General features: G+C 54.9%; 2 protein-coding genes across 3 annotated transcripts; one reads left to right on the top strand and one right to left on the bottom strand.

Annotated features, from left to right (window-relative positions):
- The first annotated feature begins 675 nt into the window (after positions 1–675).
- Positions 676–8,725, top strand: TULP2 (TUB like protein 2). Its single transcript, XM_045988401.1, has 12 exons — positions 676–707; positions 1,049–1,100; positions 1,528–1,654; positions 2,256–2,393; positions 2,656–2,772; positions 4,195–4,316; positions 4,982–5,290; positions 6,191–6,303; positions 6,816–6,930; positions 7,016–7,114; positions 7,354–7,525; positions 7,811–8,725. The coding sequence occupies exons 1-12, from the start codon at positions 676–678 to the stop codon at positions 7,942–7,944; spliced, it is 1,530 nt and encodes a 509-aa protein (XP_045844357.1). The 3' UTR covers positions 7,945–8,725.
- Positions 8,726–9,561: 836 nt separating this feature from the next.
- Positions 9,562–13,047, bottom strand: PPP1R15A (protein phosphatase 1 regulatory subunit 15A). 2 transcript variants are annotated; one of them, XM_045986702.1, is made up of 3 exons: positions 12,841–13,047; positions 10,394–12,115; positions 9,562–9,995 (listed from the first exon to the last, which is right to left on the bottom strand). In XM_045986702.1, exons 2-3 carry the CDS (start codon positions 12,104–12,106, stop codon positions 9,648–9,650), a joined length of 2,061 nt encoding a protein of 686 aa, XP_045842658.1. In that variant the 5' UTR covers positions 12,107–12,115; positions 12,841–13,047; the 3' UTR covers positions 9,562–9,647. The 2 variants fall into 2 exon arrangements, with proteins under 2 accessions (XP_045842658.1, XP_045842659.1); XM_045986703.1 differs by having other exon boundaries at positions 12,862–13,047.
- Positions 13,048–14,571: the final 1,524 nt, after the last annotated feature.

Raw genomic sequence — 14,571 nt, 5'->3', positions numbered from 1 at the left:
TGTGTGTGTGTGTATAGTAGAGTGACACAGAGATGCCGGCTCTCTTGGGTCCCTTTAAGGAACACCTTCCATGCCCTTCCATTTCAGAACCCCGGAGCAGGGTTGCCTAGCTGCAGTGGCGGTCAAGGGTCATTGCTTTGTTGGAAGTGGAGTGTGGGGGGCCAGGAGGGAGGGGAAAAGGGCAGGTCCCAGTGGGAATCCCCCCTCCCTCTGAGCCCTCTTTCTTGGCTTGCTTAATTCCCAGAGACCCACAGATTAGGTCCCCAGCTAAAGAGAGGGTTAGGTATATTTAGAAATTGGCCAGAGAGGCAAGGTACCAAAGTGTGAATGTGAAAAGCCTCCGCAGGCAGGAGGAGAGGAGCTGCTGGATCCCAAGCAGGTGGGTGCTGGCCACCTGGGGTTAACAGGGGTGGAGTGTTTGGGCTCCAGAGTCCTAAGTTCCCATGCCTGCATAAAGGAGAGTTAGCTATTTGGAGGGAGAGAGAACTGGATTCCTGGGCCCCTCAAAGTCATGAAAGCTGGAAACAGGCTGCTGGATCCCTGACAGAGGAGGTGCTAGAATTCCGGCTGCCTGTCTCCAGGAGAAAATTTTAAAGCTTAAGATCAGGTGTTGGAAGGTGGAGTCCACTGGGATCTTGGGTCTGTGCCCTGATTCTTCATTCTTGCTTCTCCAGAATGTCTCAGGAGAAAGACACATGGAAGAAAGAGTGAGTGGGGCAACAGGATGGGCGAGGATGGAAATGGGGGTGTGGGAGGGGCTTAAAAATTTGATTATGCCCGTGCTCACTTTATGGCTTTATGACCATGTTTGCAAGTTCAGCACCATCAGCCTCGCAGTATGGGGCTGGGGGCCTGGACTCCTGCATCCTGAATTCTAGACTGGCCAGTGCTGGGGAAAAAGAGTTTCAGAACTGGTGGGGCAGACTGAGGTTCTGCTCCTTCTGTGACCTCACGAGTGCTCAGAACCCGAAGTTGGGCAAGAAGAAAGGGAAGGAGGGACTTTGGGGCAGCCCTGCTTGTTGTCACCATGAGCCTGCACCTCTCTCAGGGTCCTGGGGGATGAGCTCATCGCCATGAGGCTGCAGAAGCTGGAACAGCAGGTACTATGCCAAGGGGTCCTGCCATCCCCCAGCCCCCCCATCCCGCACCCCCACCCTTCGGTCTCCCAAAGCTTCCAGGAGCACCACCCCAGGACTTGTTCTGGGACTCCGGGCCCTCCTTGGCTCTCTCCAAGCCTCAAGTCTGCAACTGGGAAATGAGAAAATAGGAATTGGGGGTCCTAAAGAAGCAGACCTTCGTGATGAGAATGCAAAGTTTCTAAGGAACGAGGGTTCTGGAGGGCAGGACTTCTAGGTCCTGGGGGACCTGACGGGGTGCCAGGACTCCTGGATCCAAGTAAGTAGAAGAGGGACTGAGAGCCTGGCCTCGAGGACTCCCCTCCAGGCATGCCTTCCCTTACGCCAGGCCCTCCTTGCCCAGTCTTCCCGTTCGGTTCCTGACCCCACACCCCCGTTTTCCACTCGGCAGAGGCGGCTCTTTGAGAAGAAGCAGCGGCGGAAGCGTCAAGAGCCCCTCATGGTTCAGGCCAATCCCGACGCTTCCCTGTGGCCCCGGCGACCATGGCGACGGGAGGAGCGCCTCGCGGGTGACAGCAGTGAGGAAAAGTTCTAGTGTCGGGCAGGAGCCTAGGCCCAGAGGGACGGGTCTGCGGGAGTTTGGGACCAGACCCCCAAGGGCCGAGAGGGGAGGGTCCAAGCGGAGCCCTGATGCGACCTGTACCAGGCCCTTGGGCACCGCGGAGCAGGACCCAGGAGAGCTCAAGGGCGGAGCAAGGAGAGCGCGGGGGCGGAGCCCGGTGCAACTAGAGGGTGGGGCGCGAGAGCCCCGGCTGTATCCGGGCGGGGCGTGGGGGGCAGCCCTGAAAAAGGCAGAAAGGCAGGGACTCAATTCCGGAGAGTGAAGGCTGGAATTAACAAAGCCGCGGGGGCGGGTGGGGGCCGAGGCCTGGATCATTTCGAGACAGGTCCTGGAGAGACCGAGAGCTGCGTGTGGGATTGTGCAGGCACGGAGTTAGCCGCAGAGATGTGCTTGCTTGAGCCTTAGGATGGACTTTGCATTCTGCATGGGTCTCCGGGGTTTGGGCGGTCACGCAGGGAGCCACTCAGGGCGGTCTGGGAGTCACTGAGGGAGCGGATCTTCGCAGAGGACTGGAATTTGTACATCGTGTTAATGGGCCTCGCTGCACCTTCTCCCAGGCCTTGGGAACCCTTTCCTCCTGGAAAACGTGCCAGAGGCACACCTGCGCTCTGGTGTCCACAGTGCCCTGGGCATCGTGAGCTGCGGTGGAGATGGCAGCGGTGAGCGTGGCCCACTGGCATCGCCGATAGAAGGAGGTAATCTCGAGTCCTTGGGCCGCCTATACCCTAGAACTACACTGCCACCAGAATCCAGGAGTCTGGAACCTCAATCCTTGCTCTCCAAAGAAGCCAGGAGTCCAGGCCCCCAGGATCCCTGTCATCCCTCACACCAAGGAATCCAGATCCTGAAACTACTCCTTCTCCAACACTCAGGAATCTCAATCTTCAGGCCCCTTTCCCACCTCCCCAACCTCCTGAAATCCTGATCTCTAGTCCCTTTTCTTCTCCTGGCTGCCAGACAGCTCCGATCCAGAGTTGGAGGAAGTTTCCGTGGAGGATGTCCCCGCTTCTCCACCTCCTTATAAAGAGCCTCCAGGGACTCGACGCAGGGGTTGGCCAGCCTGCCAACGACCTGGTAATTTCAGGGACACTGGGTGGAATCCGGTCCTCTGGTCTATGTGGCAAATCCTGCCCCTTTTCTTGTAACAGTTTTGTTTTTTAAAGATTTTATGTATTTGATACAGAGAGAGAGAGGCACACAGCGAGGGAGGGAACACAAGCAGAGGGAGAGGGAGAGGGAGAAGCAGGCTTCCCGCTGAGTAGGGAGCCCAATGCTGGGCTTGATCCTAGGACTCCACGACCATGACCTGAGCTGAAGGCAGCCGGTTAACGACTGAGCCATCCAGGTGCCCCTCTTGCAACAGTTTTATTGAAATATATTTCATATACCATACAATTTACTCATTTAAAGCTTACAATCCATGGTTTCTAGTATATTTACAGAAACGAGCAACCATCACCACAATCAACTTTAGAACATTATCATTATCCCAAAGGAAACCCTGTGCCTTTTAGCAGTGATGCCACCCCCCCCCCCCCACACACACACCCTGCCCTCCACACCTCATTTCTCCCAGCCCTATGCAACCACTCATGTACTGTCCCTTTAGATTTGCCTATTCTGGACACTTCATTTATTACTTTTTTTTAACTTAAGTTCAGGGCCACCTGGGTGGCTCAGTGGGTTAGAGCCTCTGCCTTAGGCTCAGGTCATGATCCCGGGGTCCTGGGATCTAGCCCTGCATCGGGCTCTCTGCTCAGCGGGGAGCCTGCTTACCGCCTCCTCTCTCTCTGCTTACCTCTCTGCATATTTGTGATCTCTGTCTGTCAAATAAATAAATAAATAAAATCTTTTAAAAAATTTAAGTTCAATTGGCCAATATATGGTACATTATTAGTTTCAGGTGTAGAGTTCAGTAATTCATCAGTTGTGTATAACGCCCAGTACTCATCACATCATGTGTCCTCCTTAATGCCCATCACCCAGTTACCCCATCCCCTGCTCAGTTTGGACATTTCTTTGAAATAGAATAACATAGTATATGATCTTTCATGATTGGCTTCTTTTGACTGGCATATTTTTAATGTCCCTCTATGTTGTAGCATCATCAGTACCTTGTTACCGTTGTTCCTTGTATGACAATTCCTTCTATTCTCATGACATGACCAGTGATTCAATAACAGGGCCCTTGATTACCACCCCAAACCCCGTTCCTCCCTCCCATTTTAGTTGCCAATCTCTCGGATGCGCTCTTTGGGACAAGGTAAAGGGAGGACTCTAACCCCACCCCTGTCCTTAGACCCAGGGGAGAGACTTCTCAGCCAGCGTAGACACTGCGCACATGGGGGAGCTGGAGGATCTGGCATGAGTAATATGGAGAGGCCAGGAACCCAGGATATCTGGCCTTTTCCAGCAGCACTGGTGACCTGGTCCTAAGCTCCTGGGACCCAGGTGCCCTGAACTAGTCTTTTTTTTCTGGCTTTTTCCACCCCTTAGGGGCGAGTGCGGAGGAAGAGAGTGAACCCCAGGATGACGGAGATGAATACGAGGCCCCCAGTCCACAACCATACCCGGGTATGGATGCTGACCTGGGACGCGGAGACTTGGCCTCCAACAAGGTAGGAAGTAGCACAGCCAACGTAAGTGGATGTAAGGATGTAAGTGGAGGGCCAGCCTCGGACTCGAGAGAGGGTGGGTCTAAAACTCTGCAGCCCAATCCGGCTTTGCTGGTGGGCGGAACCTGTTGTGATTGGGCTACCAGTGTCTCTGTGTGCACCGTTTATGAAGTCAATCTGGAGGATTTAAATTGATGTAAGTATACATTAAAATCCAGCCCACTGAAAGGCAGCGAGTTTTGGAGGGGGTGAATCAGTGATGGGGAGGGGCCCGTTGGCACTCACTCTGAATGAGTGGTTGATGAAAGTAAGACAGTTTCAGCTGCAGAGATCTGGGCCATCTAATGATGTTATCTAGACCGAAACAACACTGGTTTTAGCGGAACGGACAGTGCTTTCAAAGAGATTCTCCAATCAGTAGATGGGGCAGGCGTGGCTCCAGAGTCGCTCTTAGTGGTGACTAATGAACAGATGACGAAGGCTTGGCTGGGTGGGCCCCTTGAAGGTACTGGCCAATCAGCACGTGGCTAAGACGTTTGACCAATAGGCAGAAAACATGGTTGGGAGAGGGCGTAACCCTGTGCCGGCATGGCCAATCAGCAGTTGGTAAGGCTGCGGTGGAGGCGGGTCTCAACCATGCCTCAATTTTAATTTGGCGCGTGGACTAGGGCGAAGACCTGGGAGAGAAGAAAGAGGAGTTGGAGTCTCCAGTGAGGACTTCCCCACCTGCAGCCGAAGAGGTGTCCGAGACCCCGGAAGGCGAGGTCGGCGCGGGAAGCAGTGATGTGGGGAGCTCGCCCCGCTCGCCTCCCCGCGCGCCGGGCCCTCGGCTGGGAGAGGACATGGAAGCTTACGTGCTGCGGCCGGCGCTGCGCGGCCGCACAATGCAGTGTCGCATCAGCCGCGACAAGCGCGGAGTAGACAAGGGCATGTTCCCTTTCTACTATCTCTACCTGGAGGCGGCCGACGGCCGGAAGGTGCGGTCTGGCCTCCTCTCCAGCAAGCCCCACCTCCCAGGGGCAAGTCCCGCCCCTTTCTGAGGGAGGTCAAGACTTCCACGAATCTAGGTCTTGCTCAATGATGACACTGAGCAAGGACTTTTGAACTCCAACGCCAAACCCTGCCGTTCTCCGAACTAGGCTGCTTTCGCAGTAGCATAGGCCCTAACCAAGCCCGTAACTAAGCCTCGTCCACTCTTGAGATGGGCCCACCTTTCTCAAAGTCAGGCCACGCCGTCTGAGGGTCTAAAACCTTACCCTCTACACACCCTCTTGAAGTGTTGGCCCCATTGTGTTTGTCCAAATTCGGCCTCTCGCTGAACCTTAGCTTCTAATCTATCAGGCCCCTCCCCAATCCTGGGATAAGTCCCACCCCCTAGGAACCAAGCCCCTCCCCTCGCGGATTGGCTAGTCTAGAGCCAAACCACGCCCCTCTCAACTGGCCAGTTCCCCCCTCGGCAGCGGCTTGGCGGCCTCTCCTCCAGGCAGTCTTCCAAAGGGAGGGTTTCCCCCTACTCAGTAGTGCTAGACCTGCTTTTGCCTGATGAAATGCCTACCAAAGCCCGCTGGAGGTTCCTTCCTAGTCTCTAAGGCCACCCAGCCTGCCACAATTAGGCTCAACACTGCCAGAGCTCAGCCCTGACCCAGGACCCAGTGGCGGAAGCAATGAGGGGGATATTAAGATGTGAAGCTCCCCTTCAGGACCCAGCTGATGACTTCCTTCAGTGAGAACCACATCTCCCAGAGCAAGGCTCGGGATACTTTTTGCTCTATTACCCTCTCCTCTGCCCTGGGGACACGGTGTTTCTTCATCTTGGACCCCGAACCCTAGCCAGATACCAGAAACTGATTCTGATGGGCCATTCTTCCTACCCACAGCACTTCCTCCTGGCTGGGCGCAAGAGAAAAAGGAGCAAAACCTCGAATTACCTCATTTCGCTGGACCCCACAGACCTGTCTCGGGATGGGGACAACTTTGTGGGCAAAGTCAGGTGGGCAGAGCCCTGATATGTGTGAGAAACAGGTAGCAGGAGGGCTGGGGGTGGGTGCCGGGAGGGTTGGGGGAGGGGACAATCGGGCCACCGAGCACAAGTTCCACCTGTTCTAGGACCTTTCATCTTACGGATTGATGGGCTGTGTATATCTTAGGCGGTAGCCCCAGGATGGGTGGAAATAAGAAAACTAAGGGCTTTGGAGCAGAGGTTGACGTTTAAGACATTTGACTTGAGTGGCAAGAGGGTGGGACTCCTAATTCCCATAGGGCAGGGCTGTGATGTGTGTATTCTTGTATCTTAGGGGGAAGAAGGCGCCTAAAAGGCAGGGGACTAAAAATCATGGCTCATCAAAGCAACAGAAAGGGCTGGGACTGTAGATGCATGGAACTCGGAACCTAAGTGCCAATTAGAGGGTTAATGGGAAGAGCTGATGACATGACATGGAAAAGCACTTAATGTACAGCAAAACAGTAATTATTTTTACTCTGACCACTCCCCTCCTGGGGCAGATCTAATGTCTTGGGCACCAAGTTCACCATCTTTGACAATGGGGTGAATCCTGAAAGGAAGAATTTCATCCCGGAGACCGCTCGGATCAGAGAGGAGCTGGGGGCTGTGTGTTATGTGAGTGTCTGGGAGACAAGAGAGAATGAAGCAGGACGGTGGGGAGGGAGAAAGAGCCAGGCCAACCGGAGCACAATACCCTCAGGAAACCAACGTTTTGGGATTCCGAGGGCCCCGGAAAATGACTGTGATCATTCCAGAAATCGATGCCCAGAACCAGAGAATCAGTGTCCAACCTCAAAACGTGAGTTGGTTAAGGCTGGGAATTTCTGGGTCAGTCGGGGAGGAAGGCCTGAGAGATCTGCCCTAGGTCCTAAGGGAGAAGGGGGCCCATGGCTTGCAGGTGGTCATATGTGAAGCCAGAGGGAGTTTGTCAGATTTCCGTGTTTCTCAAGGAGGAGAGATTAGGGACGCAAAATCTGCGTCCCAAGGAAAAAAGTTCAGTGGTAGTAGGTTAACCACGCCCCCTACTTTATCTTCTAGGAACAGGAGTCGCTACTGAGTCGCCTCCAACGGGGGGCCAGTCAGGGGCTGGTCCTGCTGCAAAACAAAGCCCCGTCGTGGAGCGACGAGAGCGGCGCCTACGTACTCAATTTTCACGGCCGAGTCACTCGAGCCTCGGTCAAGAACTTCCAGATCGTGCATCCGGATGACTGTGAGCTCCTAGGAACCGGTTTACCTGGGCCAGGGCGGGAAGGGCAAGGGATGAGCGGACGAGAACTACTTCCCCCATCAGCCCTTGAGCGTTTTCCTAGGCAGGGCCGAGTCCGCATTATTGCAAAGCCTCTTGGGAAATGTAGTTTAAACGGCCCTCAGGGTTTCTGGGCTTAGTGGGAGCGTCGCACAGCCTCTGAGAAGTGGTAATCTCGAAGTTCAGAGACCCGCAGAAGGGAGTTGAGGAGTGGGGCTAGGTTTCCTTAGTTCCTGACTTCCTCCTCAGCCGACTACCTGGTGCTCCAGTTCGGCCGCGTGGCCCCAGACACGTTCACCATGGATTTCCGCTTCCCTCTTTGCCCGCTCCAAGCCTTTGCCATCTGCTTGTCCAGTTTCGATGGCAAGCTGGCATGTGAGTAATGCAATGAAATGCCATGCCTCACCAGCTTCTGTGCCTGCTCATTTGGAGGAAGGGCCCCCGCGTGCCTTCTTTTGCACCACCTTACTCATAACCAACACATCCAACTCTGCCTGCGTGTCTAGTCCTGTGCTCTGGGGAGTGGGCTTTTCGGCAGCACCTACTTTCACGGGACTCACAGTCATGGGAGATGGGCCTTAAACAACAACAAAAAATCAAAATGCTCCTTTGCCACAAAGGAGAAACGCGCGTGGAGGCATAAGTCACCTGGGTCACATCAAGGTATCTCTAAAAAAGTGATTTTCACACCACGTCTGAAAAAATCACGAGGAACTTGGGCCAGAGAGGTCAGGGGCAGAAACATCAGAGCGTAGGCACAGCTCATACAAAGGTCGTAAGGTGAAAAGGGGCGTGATCGGTTTGGGAAGATGAAAGGAGACTGGTGTGGCCAGAGCCTGGGGAACCACGGGAGAGGGGCAAGGTATTTGAGCCTTTCAGCTGCTGGACAGATCTCATGGGGTCAGAAAAGACTTCTGAGTTGGAGACGTGAACTTGGATGGGTCATTCAAGACCTGCACGGGTGAGAGAGAATGATTACAATATTAGCTATACTTATCTAACATTTATTATTTGGCGAACATTGTTTTCAATATGAACTTGGGATGCTTGGATGGCTCAGTTGTTGGACAGTGGGAATCTTGATCTCAGGGTTGTGAGTTCAAGCCTCATGCTGGGTGTGGGGATTACTTAAAAATAAAACCTATTAAAACTGCAAGTAGGGGCGCCTGGGCGGCTCAGTGGGTTAAAGCTTCTGCCTTTGGCTCAAGTCATGATCCCAGAGTCCTGGGATCGAGCCTGGCATCAGGCTCTCTGCTCGGCAGGGAGCCTTCCCTTCCCCTCTCTCTGCCTGCCTCTCTGCCTACTTGTGATCTCTGTCAAGTAAATAAATAAAATCTTTTAAAAAATGCAAATAAATAAATATGAACTCCTTTGGGGGTCTTACAGTCCTATAAGGCATATGCTATTGTTAGTCAAGTTGTATAGGTAAGAAGGGTATGGAACAGGGCTTTAAAAAGGTGAAATTGGACCGCTGAAATCCTCAAGCAGCCAGCACTTAAAGGCCAGCGGGAGGATGAGTATATTCAAGGGAGGCACAGAGAACTGGAATTGAACCCTTTTCTACAGAAGAGGGATTCCAGCCCCCAGCCCCCTTGGGGAGATAACTGTCACAAGTTTAATAAAATTTAGGCCGATACCAAAGAAAAAAAAGACCTGGGGCACCTGGGTGGCTCAGTTGGTTAAGCGACTGCCTTCAGCTCAGGTCATGATCCTAGAGTCCTGGGATCGAGTCCCACATCAGACTCCCAGCTCCACAGGGAGTCTGCTTCTCCCTCTGACCTCCCTTCTCATTCATTCTCTTTCTCTCTCTCCCAAATAAATAAATAAAGAACTAAAAAGAAAAAAAGACCCACCAGCCCTTAGTTCAAAAGAAGCTTCGGACAACAAGAGGCAAATTTGAGGGATGATGGGAAATAAGAGTTTGTCCTCTATTGAGGTACAAGCCTTTATCCCCGGGGTAGTGGATTATTGTCGGGTTAGTACACACAGTGACAGTGACATTGCTTGTTACAAATCAAGTTTTATTTCTTATTATAAAACGACACACAAAAATAAATAACTAATAGAAACACAGAACTCCATAATCTTAGCCACGCCTTCCACTGAGGTCCAGGCAAGGAGACAGGGACACAGGAGTTGGGGGAGATGCTCCAGCTTGGCTCAAGGGTGTGGCCTGGATGGAGGACAGTGGTGAGATCTGGGGGGCAGCAGGTGTGGCGGCCAGAAGAGAAGTAGGATTCCCGCAGCGGGCCCAGGCCCTGGCCCGGGCGGCAGGGGTGAGACAGGGGCCCAGCTGCTCCTGGGCCTGGGCAATCCGCCGGGCGAAGCGACTGCGATCCCGGGCGAGCTGCTCCCAGGGTCCCCGGCGGGCGGCCTGGGCCGGTCCTGCCCAGACAGCCAGGAGATGGACAGAGACCTTCTCAGAGAAGCGAACCTGGAGACGGAGCAGCACAGACGCGTGTCCGCAGGGGGCGTGCGGGAGGGGGAGAAAGAGAGAACCCAAACAAAAATGAGTGATGCAAAAATGCTTGCTGTCTGAGTCACTCGCTTGTCAGGGGCCCACGGGATTCTCCATGTGACTCACTGCAGGCGGAAGCTGTTTCCAGGAGCTGACCTGAGCCACAGCTTCTCCCCCTTCCCATGGGTCCCCAGCCTCTTGCAAAGGATTGCATTACAGTGAATGCAGCCCTCCCAACGGAGTTCACACGCAACCCTCTGCAACACACAGGGGACCCAGAAGTTGAGGCATCCAGCCCTCCTGCACCCCCCTTTCCAGGCCCAGGAGTTCCAGCTCCTCCCTAAGACTTGAGAAACTGAGCGCTCAGTACCCACCTTTCGTGACTGTAGGGGCATCTCAGGGTCTGAATGCTGGGTGGGAGTTTCTGTGGGCTTCAGTCGCCTCTGCAGTCGGAAGGGCAGTTGAGGACGAGCCCATGGAGGTGGCAGCTTCTCTCCAGGTAAATAGATGGCCACTCGGAAGGGGCAGGGCTCAGCTTCTCCCCGCTCCTCAGCAACTGCCCCTACCCCCGTGTCGTCCTCTCCAGACCGGTATGTCCAGCCCCTGTGGAGGGTGCTCTGAGCTTGAAGGGAGAGACTTGGCTCAGAGTGAGCTGCTTCTGAATCCTCTTCCTGCTCTGTGTCCTCTCCTGGTCTATATACCCAGGCCCTTGAGAAGGTATCTGTGGCCTCAGCTTCTTCATCCTCCTCAGCTGGTCCTGTATCACTGTCTTCATCTTCCTCCTCTGTGTCCTCTCCCGGTCGATACACCCAGGCCCTCACGAGGGCACTTGTGGATGGGATGGAAGAGGGATCCTCAGCTTTTTCCTCCTCCTCAGCTGGTCCCATATCACTGTCCTCATCTTCTTCCTCTGTGTCCTCTCCTGGTCGATACACCCAGGCCCTCACGAGGGCACTTGTGGATGGGATGGAAGAGGGACCCTCAGCTTCTCCCTCCTCCTCAGCTGGTCCCATATCACTGTCCTCATCTTCTTCCTCTGTGTCCTCTCCTGGTCGATACACCCAGGCCCTCACGAGGGCACTTGTGGATGGGATGGAAGAGGGACCCTCAGCTTCTCCCTCCTCCTCCGCTAGTCCTGTATTGCTGTCCTCATCTTCTTCCTCTGTGTCCTCTCCTGGTCGATACACCCAGGCCCTCACGAGGGCACTTGTGGATGGGATGGAAGAGGGACCCTCAGCTTCGCCCTCCTCCTCAGCTGATCCCGAATCACTGAATTCATCTTCCTCCTCCGTGTCCTCTCCTGAACACCACTCCCAGGCCCGGGAGTGAAAGCCTGAAGATGAGGGGGAAACACAGCTCTTTCTGACTTCTCTATTCTCTGTTCTTTCTTTCTCTGTGGCTTGAGCCCCTTCCTCTCCAGCACAGTACACCTGAGCTTTGGGCCTGGATCCTGGAGATAAAGGGGCAGTAGGTGTTCTGGCAGCTTCTTTGTGTACAGCTTCTCCTTCCTCCTCCCCTGGACCACACTCCCAGAGTGATGGAGGAAAAGAGAAGAATGTGATCATTTCATCTTCAGGAGCTCCTCCTTCCACAGGTGGCTCCCCTCCACGAGGTTCTTGCAGGGTTCTCAGAAGGCCGGGGGACAGGGGAGCAAGCTGGCCATTTACAAATTCACCTCCTTGCTCTTTAGAGACACTGGCTGCTTGGTCCCCACCATACTCTTCATCATCATCATCTTCTGAAAGTTCCCAGGCTTTAAGAGGAGAACGGTTGGCTTTTAGATCATGGCAGGCCTCCCAGAATGCTTCTCCATCCTCCTCAGCTGCTCCACTGTCTCCAGTCTCCCCCTGAAAGTGCCTGACCCAGGGGGCATGGCAGGTGGCCGGAAACGTCTTGGCTTCTCCCCCCAGGCCAGCTTCTCCCTGATCGGCTTCGGTTACTGCTTCCAACAGCCAGGGTTCTGGAGGTCCTGGGCCCCTCAGGTGGCTCCAGGCCCTGCTGAGAAGGCCCATCAGTGGGGACAGGAGGTAAAAGGGGTAAGTTTCCCTCCAGGAGGCAAAATGATGGGGTACTTGGCCTGGGGCCATCTGTCTGGGCTGGAAATAAACAAAAGGAAATAGAGTTTAGAAGCCATGTAGGGGAGAGCATCAAGGGATGACTGTGAGTCATAGCAACGGAAATAGTAACACAAATAGCAACAAGAGATTCCTGTCCCACATTCCTTGCTGATCCCTGCCACTCCCCTCTCCAGCAGAGGCCCAGTGGTACCCACCTCTCTTTTCTCCATACCCAGGAGTCTGAGCTAGCCCCCCAGCCTCTTCTCTCAGACCCTGAAGTCCCAGTCCCCAGAGCTGAGAATACAGGTCCTCTACTTGCTCCCCTTGGGGACAAGGTCCTAGTCCCTGACGCTCTCATCCTCCTGAGGATCGACAGATCAGGCCCTCATTACTCTCCTCCTTCTGAGACTCAAAAGTTGAGACCTCCGCAGGGTTCCATCCATTCCACCGGGGACTCATGAGTCTGTCTTCCAGAACCCTCCTCTCGCCAGGCTCAGACCACCAGGCTCAGGCCTCCAGGCTCCCAATGTCTTCTCCCTGTCCGAGCCCTGGAGTGCGTCCTGGTCCCACCTCGCCCCAGACACAGGAGTCTGGGCTCCCAGGCCCTCGTTCCTCAGGACCCCGGCGTCCCGGCCTCAAACCCTCCTGTCTCGGTACCCAGAAATGCAAACTCCCTCCTCACTGACTAGGAGCCTGATCCCCAGCCCCCAACTGCAGGGGGAGGGGGAGGTGGGCGGTACCAGGCGTTCGGACCCCTCACTCACCGACTCGGGGCTGCACCTCACCCTGGGGGCAGGAGGGCCGGCTCGGGTTGCCACCAACGATCGCAGATCTGGACGGCTCGGGAGACCAGCGCGTTCATCTCGCCCTCCAGTGCCGGGCTCGGGGACTCAGGTTATCACCTGCGGGGTCAAGCACTGTCGCAACGAAAGGATACGAAGCTTCAGTCGTAGGCGGGTGTGATACACAGCGAGGGTGGGAACTGACGCAGCCCGCACGGCTTTTATAGGCTAACGCGGCTGCACGTGATGACGTCACGAGGGGAGGCGGGGTTTCGAAACCAAGGCGTCAGGGCGGGGAGTGGGGCGGGGAAGGGAAAGTGAGGTCGGAATTCTCGCGGAGATTCCCGGGGGTTTTGTGTGACGACACCGCAGCGTTTCCGAACGCGGCCACGCCCCGAAATAAGCGAGCTTGTCAATCAAACGCGGGCACGGCCTCAGCCGCCTGGGCGCTCTCCCAGCTCCTTTCCGGGTGGGAAACCCGCTTCCCGCCCGGATTTAAAAAGCAGGCCGCAGGCTAGAGTCTCCCACCGTCACTACCGGTCCGCTCCCTTCCTGGTGGGGCAGAGCATTGTTTTTTCACATTCCATTTTCACGGATGAGAAACTGAGGCTCGGGAATGTCATGTGCGGGAAGAAGTGGCCACAACAGAGTCTAGATGGATTGCAAAGGAGAACAAGAATGTAAGCACCCTGAAGGCAAGCACTTGGCTTTACTCACTGCTTTTTTTCCCTCAGTGCACAGCACGTAGTAGGTGCTCAACAAATATTGGGTGAGTGCATTGGAAACCAAAAACTCAGACTCCCCTTCCTGGTCTCAAGCACAAGTTTCACGCACTTCAGACGCATACAAAAGCTCATACACAGGGGCGCTTGGGAGGCTCAGTTGGCTGAGCGTCTGCTTTGGCCCACGTCATGATCCCGGGGTCCTGGGATCGAGCCCTGTGTCAGGCTCCCTGCTCAGCAGAGAGCCTGCGTCTCCCTCTCCCTCTGTTGTTCCCCTGCTTGTGCGCGCTCTCTCGCTCTATGTCAAATAAATAAATAAATATCTTTTAAAAAAGAAAAAAATGCAAGCTCATACACAAATTGAAATCGTGGCTGGGCAGAATCCACTGAACCTTACCAGGTCCAGGGACACACTCCCAATTCCCTGGCCCGTCCCCTTTACCATGATTTTGCTCCTCAGATATGCCCAGGACCATGTCTCCCTCCCGACGGGGGCATCCTCAGTCTAGAACACAATTCTCACCTGGATCCCAGGTAGATGTTTGACCATGGCCTCCTGACTCTGCCCTAGCCATAATCCAGGAATCCAGGGTCACTCCCTCTTCCTTGGAAAACCTGGACCCATTGGCTCAAAACCACATTTCCAGATGCCTGGCTCCACTAACCACTCAGGAGTCCTGACTCCAGGCTCACAGCTTGTCAAGGACCCAGAAGTCTGAGCCCCCTTTAGTTCCAGGATCCCAGCTACCTCCCTCCAGGGTGCCAGTGACCCGGACCCCAGAGTTGTCGGGGCCCAGCTCCTCTTCAAACAGGAATCCCAGTCCAGCAGGGACCCAGGAGTCAGGGGGCCCCCGCCCCTCCCCTTGGCGGTGGGGGCAGCTGAACCAGGGGTCAGGCTTGGAAGTTGGGGGGGAGGCCAGGAGGGGCGGGGTCAGTCGGGATTGGAAGGGGAGACCGCAGCGTGGGCGGCTGGCTGGCAGACCAGCAGGGA

Source organism: Meles meles, chromosome 19 (assembly GCF_922984935.1).
Source record: "Meles meles chromosome 19, mMelMel3.1 paternal haplotype, whole genome shotgun sequence".
Classification (NCBI taxonomy): Eukaryota; Metazoa; Chordata; class Mammalia; order Carnivora; family Mustelidae; genus Meles; species Meles meles.
This window is presented reverse-complemented; position numbering and strand designations above follow the sequence as displayed.